This window comes from Nematolebias whitei, chromosome 22, assembly GCF_014905685.2.
Source record: "Nematolebias whitei isolate Nwh7 chromosome 22, NemWhi1, whole genome shotgun sequence".
NCBI lineage: Eukaryota > Metazoa > Chordata > Actinopteri > Cyprinodontiformes > Rivulidae > Nematolebias > Nematolebias whitei.
In genome coordinates, this window is record NC_056519.1 from 17,193,415 (window position 1) to 17,205,643 (window position 12,229).

Here is a 12,229-nt window from a genome sequence, read left to right on the forward strand (position 1 = left end):
GTATGTATATTAATATTGAAAAAGAGTTTTTTGTTCAAATGTACAATATACTATAGTTATATACTATAACTTCCTGACACCATTTTACTAAGTATCGAGACATTTGGAGACATCTCTTGTCTCTTGTCCTAACATCATGAACTGACACATTTTAATATTGCAGAAGAGTTTCTTGTTCAAGTTCAGAAGAAGTTGGTTTTCAAAGTCTTTTGAGTCCAGTCTCTCTTTAGGGAGATAAAATCTTTCCTGCTGTAATAAATAATCTTTCAATAAGTCCATGGGTGGTACATATTTTCTGGCTGACTCTCTGCGGTGGAATCCATTATGGGTGTGTTAGCGTTGCTGTGGGTGCACCCAGCTCAATGACATATATACTAGAATATACATCACTGGTCCAGCTCTTCTTGAAGGCAGGTCCAACGTTACCTGCCTGCTTTGCAGTGATTCAATGGACCAACTCCCCTCTTGCCATTGGTTACTTTCAAACTAACGAACAAAAAAAAACTAACAAAAAAAAAACGCAACGTGGATGTAACGTGTAACAACGCATTATAGAAATGTGGTGTAGTAGAAAGTACAGACACTTAATGTAAAATGTAGTGGAGTAAAAGTTGAAAGTACACACATTTAACTCTACTTAAGAAAAGTACAGATACATGAACAATGTACTTAAATCCAGTAACAAAGTACTTGTACTTAGATACAGCCCACCACTGCATACTACATATTTAGCTTCATCAGGATATTAAACTACAGTGTAGCACATGCAAAGGCAGAGGTATTAAAGCACTCACTCACTCCAAGGATACTGACAAGTTTGATTAATGCCGTGGGAGCTGCACAAGGTGCAAAGAAAGGCTCCACAACGTAACGCCCAAAAGCCAAGGAAACATAAGAAGCAACAGCTGGTCTGAAATAAAGAGAACAGCCTGGTTAATGTTTGGAACTGGCTATACTTTTACATCTGTAATATCCCCTAAAAACATCTACCTCACGAATAAAAACTCCACCCAGAGCCTGAGGAAAGCAGGAAGGGGCCCCAGTGTCTCCAGGAGGTACGTATAGTGACCCCCGGATTTTGTAAAGCTGGTGCCCAGTTCAGCATAGCACAAGGCCCCTAGAAGAACAAAAATACAAAGCTGATTAATATGACTGAACGATTTTGCGTTAGATTTCATGCAGCATTGACTTTAGGTAAAGCGGGGAAAGACGACGTCGTCCTACCAAACAATGAGAGGACGCCACACAGCGCCCACACCAGCAGAGACAGCCCCACGCTGCCACTGTTCATCAGGACACCCTTCGGAGCGATGAAGATCCCACTGCCCACCACTGTTCCAATGATGAAGGACACAGCAGGCAGCAGCCCGATCTCCTTCCGAAGGTGCACCGCCTCGTCATCCTCCCTGTTATCTGGCTCCTTCTTGATCCGCACCCTCTCCATTTCTCGATGGCTTTAAGTCCAACAGAGCGTTGCTCAAACTGTGCTGCAGGAAACAAAACAAGTTACAGATTGTGCTCTCACTCCCCTCTTTCTCCCCTTTCACTTATTTATACTTCTCCCCTCATTGGCTCCTTCCCGTCCACCCAGTTTGCACATTCTTAAGCCAGCCCTCTTCCAAGTTTAAGCTGTGAAAAAGCAGTTTAAGGGCTAAAAACTTGCAGTCTTGTACTGGGACTTGTTTGTCCCAACATGTGTGAGAGGCTCAGTGGAGGGTAGACTCAGAGGAGTGTAGAAAAAGCAGCTGCACACAGCAGGAGGGCCACTTCTGACAACATTCACAGTCTGATTTTTTTTTTTTTATCTTTGTCTCTCCAAAGGGACTCTTCTACATTTTAGGCATTCTGAAGTTGAAATAACGCAACACTGACTTTTCTCTCTCTCTCAGGCCTCACATCAAGAGAAAGCAACTCTCAAAAATGAGCTATTTTGCCTCTTTACACTCGAGTGACTACTGTATGGATGTCAGATTCACTTCATCAGAATGACTGCTTGTTAACATTCCTGCTACAGCTACATACTGCTGTGCGGTTTTTATTTAGGACAAGTCGTTCATTGTGAAGACGCCACACAAAAGTTTTCTTTTGCAATACGAAGTTGTCCAAGATGTTTTTCTTGGATGTTCTATCAGTTTTATGTTGTACTGCTGTACAAAGAGCTGAGACCGTATGTAAAATGGAAATAATAATAGAATGCACTGATTTAGTAATCTCATAAAAAAAAAAAAAGTATTGTTCACAAATAAACACAGGAAAGATACCGAATAAATCTTTGACTGTTTTTGGAAGAAGAAAAAGTTTCAGGAGGATGTTCATCAATAGAAAATTGGGAACACTTTTCTCTACTGTATTTCATGTGTCCTTAATGTATATACATAATACCCATATGTATTTTATGGGTATCTCTATTATAATAATATAACATTGGAGCACCAATCAGAAACATTGCTGTCTTCTCTGGACCAAAAGTACCGTATTTTCCAGTGTATAAGTCGTACCTTTTTGCATAAATTTGCAAGTCCTGCGTCTTATACACCAAAGTGACCAATATACATTTTTTCCCCATATTCATAACCCAATTTTTGGCTGAGATCTGACGATTTCATTCATTCTGAAATGAAAAATATTAAACATTACCATTTGCAGCTGCTAGAGGCGCAAGAGAGCCCTCAAGCCTTATGGCAAGCCAAGTTTCTCATTAATAGGTAAACATGGCTATTAATGAGACACTTGGCTTGCCATACAAAGCCACCTTCGTCCCTGTTCCGGTACTCCTGGAGCAAACGCCAAATCGGCTGCATTTCACCGCGCTGCCCAGGCGAAATGCAACTGATTTGACAATTAAAATGCATTTATTAAGGAAAAGTTCAACTGAGAGACATCTTTGCTGGCAGGGCAGCTGACTCAGGACCCTAAGGTCCTGGGTTCGATCCACGGTCACTGCACACCTTGTGGTGTCTCTGAGCAGGACACCTTATCCCCAGTTGCTCCCTGGGTGCTTTCAACAGCCGCCCACTGCTCCACCTGGTGGTGGATGGGTTAAATGCAGAGAGCCAATTTCACCATTGTATGGGAACATACAGTGATGACAACACATGACACATTATTATTACAGTATTATTAAACAAATAATTGTTTTTAAGTGTTAATCTTGTTGAATTCTTGTTAAAGTCCTCCAGTGCGTGCTGGGACAACACTCTCCTCCAAAAACTCCAGCACCTGGACTGTTCACTTCCTAGACATTTACAAACAGTTGCTAAATGAAGAGGGGAATCTTTGCAGTAGTACATTTGAACTCTGTATCCACTTTTATGAGGTGTTGCTGCCATTAAATTCAAAATAACTTTATTGTTTCAAAAAAAGATGCGATTTCTAATTCTAAACATTTGATAGACTGTGTTCCATAAATTTTTTACACACAGATTTTACACACATTAACTCACCTTCTGTGGAAAAAAAAAAAAAGTTTTTTCATTGTTTCTCTGTTTGATCAGAAGATGGAGCTAAAGTCTTCTTTTCAACATCACCCTTTGTTCTAAATAGATGCAGTTTTCTTTCCTTCCATGATATGGTGATCTCAGACATGCTTTCTCTAAAACTACATTTTAAGGTGTTCTAATTTTATAGAGTAAAAAGCCTCCCCTTTATCTTTACAAGAACTGAATTATATCCTATTCCACCAATGGTAGCTCACTTTAAGCTAGGTTTTTCTGAAGTGTGAAGCCACAGTCAGTCACTTAAGGCTGTGATTCTGTCCCTGAAGAAGCTTTGAGACGTCTTGGGTAGCATGCAGCAAATGAGACAGGAGACTAGCTCCATTGCTGTTTTCCACCTGACCTCCCAGGATCCCAGCTCAGTCCCAAACAGTTTACCCACTGTTATCAAACTGAGTACTTTCCATAAGCCATCCACTTCGGCTCGAGGGTGTAACAGTTTAAGTAGAATGCATTTAATATGCCTTTTTTTTTTACATTGCACTTAATGTGAATTATTGATCAGAAACAGATGCCTCACAGTCCGAAAGCTGGAATAAAATGGAAGCTTTGGGGAATCTCTAATGATCTCTTCTTCTGGATTTCAAGGTAAACAGGGCGAAAAGAGTCAAACTTCACCTTGGTGTTGTGGAAACATCGTCCTTGGCAACCAGCTGAGGTCTCTGCATGCAATCTCCACGCTCTGGCACCTTGAATCCTCCAATTACAAACCCTGTTGTTATGAGGAAAAATTGTTTTGTGCGCCTCCATCCTGGGAATTAATTAACCTTCACACGCAGATGCTCATATATACCATAACACATAAGAATTCAAGCATTCATAAACACATACAGCACACTAAAACTAATACATAAGCAAGATATTACCTTCAGTTTTACCACACAATGAAAAAAACGTGCAGATTTGTCAACAAGGCATATTTTTAGAATATCGAGCAAGCTTCAACAAGGTGAAAGGTGATTTTTCATGTTTTATTTTTAATTTTTAGTTATTAAAGGCTAATGTTTTCTTTGTAGAGCAAAAATAAAGGCACTTATTCAACCAGTTTGATTAAAAGTTTGAGTGCCAGCCCCAACATCACCCCGGAGCACCAGGCTGATCTGATGCTGTGCATGGAGGAGCATTGTTCTCCTGAAATGAGAGGATCCGGCTCGAAGGACCAAACCAAACTTTACTCAAGCCACTCAGAGGACACGAGAAGATTTTTCAACCCAGTTTACTTGTAAGGATAGACGGTCATGAGGAAGTTTTCACAAATGTACAAAAGTTACATGCTTTTAGCCTCGTCAGGGAGAATCTGTGTCAGACAGAAAGGTAGGAAAAGCTTTAATACTGTACACGCTTATCAGACAGAGCTTGGCTTTCCAGATTATAAAGAAGAAAAGGCCTTGGAGTTTTATCAGGTGCCTCCGTGTGCCTGCAGGCTCCTCTCTGAGCAGTCAAAACAACTCTCTAACTCACATACATTAATTTAACATTAGTTAGTGATGAACATCCATAACCTTTACCTAAATTCCCCTGAGAAAAGGCTAATGTTGTCTTTGTAGAGCAAAAAAATAGACATTTATTCAACCAGTTTGATCAAAATAAAATTATATCAATTTAAAACTCTAAATTTAAAACAAGGTGCTCGTTGATAAATAAAACAATCATAGATGCACACAAATAAAATAATTTAGAGCAGAAAACGTGAAAAAGACATTTTCTTCTGAGAGATTGTGTCAGATTAGCATGCTACCATGTAGGCCCTCTTATTAGGATTTTTCATGTCTTGTTTCATCCCCACACCACAGATATAGGATTGTTTGTTTCCTCTTCAGATCCTGGGAGGACCTCAAAATGCCAAAGAATTATTTAAAATCTCCCATGGCAACATATTTACTACACACACTTAAAGCCTTTTTCCACATTCCTGTGGATGGATGTCTTCATCTGAGGGGCAGGAATGGTACGTGAGAGAGCAACACAGCGAGACACTTCATCAAACAGCACGCTTGGGCACTCGGCTGTAACCTGTTGATTGGTTTTATCCATGTAGCATCAACCAATCCCATCCATCACATGCAGCGCTCTGTATGCATCTGATGTAATGATCGTGTTCGACACACGCTGCTGGAATTGTATTTGAAACGCTCTGCAGGGTGTGCGTGTATTTAAGGTGTGTCAGCAGGAGGACATATATACTGTCAGTTGTGAGCTGAATGCTAAAAGGAACATCCATTACTGTTAATCCTATTGATGTTCTGCTACATTTTGCATAGTGTGAAATTGGTTCAAAATCATTGGAAGTACTAATCAATAAAATGCTTGTTTTACTTAAAACTTTAGCATTTTTTTAAACCAGGCTTTGATTACATCAGCGGTTTGACGTAAATCTTCCTTGTACCTCCCCATATTACTACATGCTCATGTTCAGGCTGCTGTTTAATATACCATTCAATATAGCATTATTTTTGGATGTCACTGGGACCTTGGGTACACAGTTTCATTCCACCTCATGTACCACATGTGATGTGAATGACAATAAAGAACCTTGAACCTTGATATGCCTTAGTTTTCTATTAAAGGTCTTGCATTCCTTTAAAGATGAAATATTGCAGCCAACTTTCATGCCTTTTGTTAAGAAATGTCGTAGCTGTTTTGGTTTAATTCTAGTTACGCACAATATCATGCAATACTGTGAAATGCCATAATCTGAGTACAGTATGTGTTGTGAAGGACTCACAAATATATTTGTACCAAATTTAAGCACAGTTTTAGTAAAATTGACTGAAACATAACCATGTTTTATTTAAGTGGCTGTGGCAACCGTCTTGAATTGATTTGACTCTAAAAGTTAATCAGTTGTACATGTACATCCAGTGATTAACTTTTAAACGTTTCATTTAAATCCATCCAGTAGATTTGTGATATATTTTGCTAACAGACATATACAGTTGACTGCAAAAGACCAACGCTAAAATTTTCAACAAAGACCTTGCGCAATCTGTTATTGCTATATGTTTTGGGGATTAGTCTCAGCTACCACTGAATCAGATTTCAGGTCAATATCTGTAAAGCTGACTGAGTGACAGCTACTTTTTTTAAAGGTCAGTTAGCTGTGGCAGCCATCTTGAATTGGTTGAACTCCGAAAGTAAATCAGTTGGAGAGGTACAGTACATCCAAGGATTCTATTCTGCAAGTTTAAGTAAAAATTGTCTCAGGAGACATTTTGTTAACAGACAACTTACAAAGACACGAGCAAAAACATGATTGCCTTTTTGTGGCAGGGAGTAATAATGCCATACTCTTAAATTCTGGTTCAGATGCTTTTTAGCTTGTTTTCCATTTTAATTCCCTAAACTAGCATTTTTGTAAAAGTAATCTTTATTTAAAAGTTATATTTTAGGTCTCTGGGCAGCCTCATGCCTCACAGTGTAATACATTTTCATCATGAGAGCTTTATTGGCGCTTTATGCTAAAATCACCTCTGATTATGTGACTGCGATTACACTTATGAATTAATCTTGTAGAGACAATATGAAAAGCACTTTGTCTCAATTTTCTTGCAGGGCTACATTCTTAAATTACCACCCAACCAACAATCTCCATGAAAACGTAATTAAAGTGCGCTGCAATCACTGTACGTCACAAATAATGAATACAAACAGCAAATCATTGCCTTCTCAACGCGACGACCTGGTGCAATCATGGAGTGTGCACCACCAATTAAGTGTGTAATTGTCTCCATGTTTGCTTTGTTTTAAAAGCAATACCATCAGTTATTACTGGGCTTGCAGTTTAGCATGATGCTAACGGGTGTTCCTGTTTATGTTTTGTTGATTCTCACAGGACAGTAATGATGAAAGAAGAAACTGGAAGTATCTAACATATATTTGACAACTTCAACAAGCATGTTGGGGAGTGGTGGCGCCGAGGTTAGAAGATGGGCCTGTGATCGGAAAGTCGTAGGTTCAACTCCCGGTACCGTCAACATCAAAATGTGGGTGGAAAAGGTGAAAAACCCACACCTCCCTCCACCCTCATTCGCCCCACTCTGGGCCTCTGAGCAAGGCCCTTAACCCCCCACCATCTGCTCCTAAACAGGTCTCTCTTGAAAATGAGTTCTCGTGGCTCAATGAGACTACCTGTATAAATAAAGGGTAAATGAAAAACAAAAAAAAAGTGTCACTTATAGGCCTGTCGCGATAAACAATAAATCAATTAATCGCATGATGAAGGAAAATTATCGACCTCATTTTCATTTACCGGCTTTAGTGTTTCTTTGTCTCTCGTTCTAGTGAAGACACTGCTCAACTTTGGTTTTCTTCACTGATCCCTCCCTTTCTCTTTTCTCTTTAAAGTCTGTTTTGACCGTCCAAAATCGCGTTTTTGGCTTGGTAAAAGCAGATAAGCTAAGAAGCTAAGCTGCGAGCTAATCTACAGGCCCACCTTGAGAATAAACCTCCATCTTGTTGAACTCCAAAATTCACCGTTGAAACCTGTGCCTTTATGTAAAAAGTTGTTTTTCTGTGCAAAAAGAAGCTGAGAACTTGTTTACTGATTTTTTTTTTTTTTTTTACTAAAGGCTTTGTGTGAAAAATGCTATGCTAAAGAGCTCAAATCACCGAGCACCCACCATGTCACCATATCAACCCATGTCATGTCAAGGACTCTCCCTCCCATTTTTCTTAAAGAGACACACTGCTCAACTATCCATCCTTTGGTTCAAACATTCTTATACTGCCATCAGGTGGTCAAAAATGTACTACACGCCAAACAAATCAACATTTCTTCTACAATTTGACAATTAATTATTGTTAAATTTCAAGCAATATTATCATTTATCTGTGATGGACTTGCGACCTGTCCAGGGTGTACCCCGCCCCTCGCACAGTGATTGCTGGACATGGGCACCAGCGACCCCCGTGACCCAAAATGGAATAAGCGGGTAAAGATAATGGATGGATGGATGGATGGATGGATTATCATTTATTGCAATAACTTCTAAAACAATTAATCGCCTAGCAAAATGTGTTATCGTGACAGGCCTAGTCATGTAAGTGCTGATTGTTTAAATATTCTGGTACTTTACCAGAAAAATGCAACATTGGCATTATGATTCATCCTCCATTCCTCAGCTTGATTGTTGTCTGCCTCCCCCTTGTTGGTGACAATTTATGTCTCTAGAGCCAGTTTGCATCATCAGGACTCAAAGTAGCCTGCCCTCGACTGTCCTCCTTCTTACATTGCACCCAACCTTGACAGCACAGCCCTCTTTGGCTTGGCACAGTCAAGCCCCAGGAGCCGAGGCTTGACCACCACTTGATCACAGATGTGGTTCCCCACCAGGGAAGGGGTGAAGGAGTGCCCCAGATACCCTTTTTGAGACAAGTTGCCTGTTTTGTGTGGTTGTCCTCCATCATCAAAGTTTTTGAATCACTCTCCATTTTGCCATGGAAGACCCTACTTGGGGCTAAGGACTAGGACAGCAAAGTCTTCAGGATCACAGCGTTACTTAATGTAGCAGTTCTGCAGAGGGGTTTATGTATCTGGAAGTCTTATTCGTGAGTGATGGAAGGAGGGAACTGTTGAAGGATTGACAGATTAAATCCTCATCCTCAGTTATGAGGTTGTCGCTCCCATCTACTGTGGTGACTATAGAGCTAAGTCGAAAGGCAAAGCTCTTGATTCACTGCTCCATATTCCAAACCTCACATATGGTGATGACGTATTGATAATGACCAAAAGCATTACAAGTGGCTGAAATTGGCTTCCCCTGTAGTTTGGCAGGGCTCAGCCTTGTAGATAAGTTGAGGAGCTTCGTTATCTGGGGGCAGGTCAGTGATGCACCACTGCTCTTTCGTATCAAAGTCAACTGAAGTGATTCAGCCATCTGATTAGGAGGGAACCTCCCTCTGAACATTTTCCTGGGATGTCTCACTGGGAGGAGACCCTGGGACAAATCCAGAACTCACCTATTCCACAGTAACCTCAGACTGTTTGTCTTCTACTCACCCCCCCCCCCCCCCCCATACACACACACCTGCTTCTCATATACATTTTTCAATACACCTGTCTTGGGTTTAGTATTTTGCTTTTCTTTCCTTCTGTGTATATTTACAGCCAAGCTTTTTTTTAATTCAGAGTCACATTCTCTGTTCACCATTTGTGTTCAACCAAGTCAGGTTTGATTCTGGATTTGTTCCTTGTTTGACCTGCGGATCAATTTCAAGATGGCAGCCAATGCTTATCAATGTTATCAACCACAAAAATGACTACTGAATATGCACTTAATATATATATATATATGAAGCTTAACTCTTTTCTTTTGTTAAAATATGAATGAATGTAAAATGCAAATGATTAAAAATCTTGCAGAGGTTTTAAGTTTGTATGGATGGTCAAAAGTTACTCTCTGTGCATTGAGTCAATTTTTATTACAGTATTTTAATGTTGCAGTGCTTAACAACTTATTACAATGTAAGTAATAAGTTATAATTACAGACTTCTTGGACTAAACCGATATCTCTTGGATGCTAATTTACTTTCATGAGCAATTCATTGTGGTGCAATGAAATGAACACTTGGGCCTCATGGCTACCCATAATACTCGTGAAAAAACTGAATAGTGCCCCTGAGACAATCACGGCAACATTTTCATCAATGTAGGCTAAAGTGACACCTTCGTCCATGTGTGATGTTTTCTGTGCAATATGTGAAAAACAGAACTTTGAATAAGGACATGAGTGTCAAGAAACTAATGGGCATGTCTTATTCATGGTGACAGCAAGAGATGATGAGGAGTTATGTATCACAAAGCTATGAAGTGATTTGTCCGATTTTAATGATTTTATGCATCACTGTTGTTAAATTCAACTTGTCCACTTATCTTGACTGTGCATTTTTGGCAACAGGAGGTCTTCTGTATCTGTCCAAATGTACCAAATGTTTTAATTGAGTAATTGGACTAAAGGTGGTGCAATTTTGCTATAATACATGGAACATGCAGTTTGGTACTATTTTGCTGAATAAGGAAGCTAATTGCTAACAGGAGAAATGAAACTGGCATTTACTGAAGGAGCTCATATCTCTCCTGCCTCACAAGCTCTTGCATGGTCTTTAAGCAACCAAGAGTATATGTTGCAAATGACTTCCAACTACTACCATGACCAATTTTAGCTCAATATCTGTAAAAGTGGCAGGGACATAGCCATTTTTTGTATTTCCTAAGGGTAAATGGCTGCCATCTTCAATTTGGTGAGATCTTGTATGAATGGGTGACAGAATTGTGTATTGTGAATGCATTGGTCAAGAAGGAGCATAAGCCTGAGTGAGTATAAGTTTACTGAGAACTGGAAGTCAAAAAATGTTTAGTGTTAGTGACTAGTTTTTGATTCTGGCAGCTATGAGACAAAGACAAAGGAGCATCAATGTTTTTATTCATGTATGTGCGGGTGTGTACATTTTTCATTCATTCAACCTTTATTTAGACAGGTAAATCCCATTGAGCCTCGAGGACTCATTTACAAGAGAGACCTGATTTCAACAAAGAAAGATGACAACAATGGACAACAGCAACAACAATAAACAATTATAAAAAGTAATACTGCAGGTTTTTTTTTTTTTTTTTTTTTTACAAATAGGATGGCTAAAAGAAAAAGGTAACAAAAAAACCCCCAGCTAGATTCTAAGGCGAATGTAGAAAGCTAAAAACAGGAACATGTCTGCATTGGTCCCTGCCAGGAATCCAACAGATTCTTAAAGCCACTTAGAGAGGACAAGGTCGAGAGCTTCAGATCTTCAAATCATTTATCTGTAGCATTAGCAAAATTTCTTTCTGTAGGGATTGTGGTCTGTTTCCTGGTGTCTATCCCCATCCTGTGTTGTGTTTATGTTGTGTTCTTCTCATACTTCATTTCTGTTTACTATAGTGTTTGTGTTTTACTAGTGTATGCTTCCATCTGGTGTTGTGTCTCTGTTCCTGCACTCCCTGGTTTCCAGTTTATCATTTCCCCTGATGTGTTTCAGCTGCATGTCCTCACAGGTATTTTGACACATTAGTCACTGTATATAGTCTGTGTCTCTGTGTTAGTTGTTGTCCTGGCATTGTAAACTGTCCATTGGTGATGTCCTGTCTGCTTCTTGTTATTCATGTAGGTCTTGTTGCACCGTGAGCCTTTTTGATTTCTTGTAAATAAATATATATTTTTAATATTCCTCCTAAGTGTGCTACTGCCTGCCTGCACCATTGGGTTTATCTGCACCAACGCCCTTGTTACAACACTTCCAATGATTCCAGTTCGAAGGTTAGTTAAAGCATGTGTAAACGCATAAGGTCAAATTGTATCACACTCTGTTTTCTGTTCATTCTATATATCACATGACTTTAGTAACGTTACACAATGGGCTGTTTATCACTCATCACCGCTCTACAGCTGCTGCACGTCCAGTCCATTGCTTGGTAATAAATGACCACTTGCAGGAGCATTTGGAGAATCCATGCACTGTAAATATGTCATGTCTGTGACTGGATAGTTGCTGTTAAATCCAAGAACATGATATAATGTGTCGCAGGGGGCTGTAAAGTATGCTGCATCACTCTAACCACGTATATTTCCGAGGCAACACAACCGTGACTTGTACATCAAAACCAGGATCACAATAGACTTGTTTACATCAAGTCAAAGACTTGGTATACTATGTGTCTGACAGATGTTGATATATTTTAATATATATATATATAAATATATGT

At 39.5% G+C, this 12,229-nt stretch overlaps 1 protein-coding gene across 1 annotated transcript in view; it reads right to left on the reverse strand.

Moving 5' to 3' along the window:
- si:ch73-352p4.8 (cystine/glutamate transporter) overlaps nucleotides 1-1,697 on the reverse strand; it is a 7,260-nt gene extending 5,563 nt beyond the window's left edge. Inside the window, exons 1-3 of the mRNA XM_037695982.1 lie at nucleotides 1,225-1,697; nucleotides 991-1,117; nucleotides 795-910 (exon numbers count right to left, since the gene is read on the reverse strand). Of these exons, the coding sequence (XP_037551910.1) occupies nucleotides 795-910; nucleotides 991-1,117; nucleotides 1,225-1,444 (463 nt within the window). The 5' untranslated portion in view covers nucleotides 1,445-1,697. The remainder of the gene's footprint in view (nucleotides 1-794; nucleotides 911-990; nucleotides 1,118-1,224) is intronic.
- Between the last annotated feature and the right edge of the window lie 10,532 nt (nucleotides 1,698-12,229).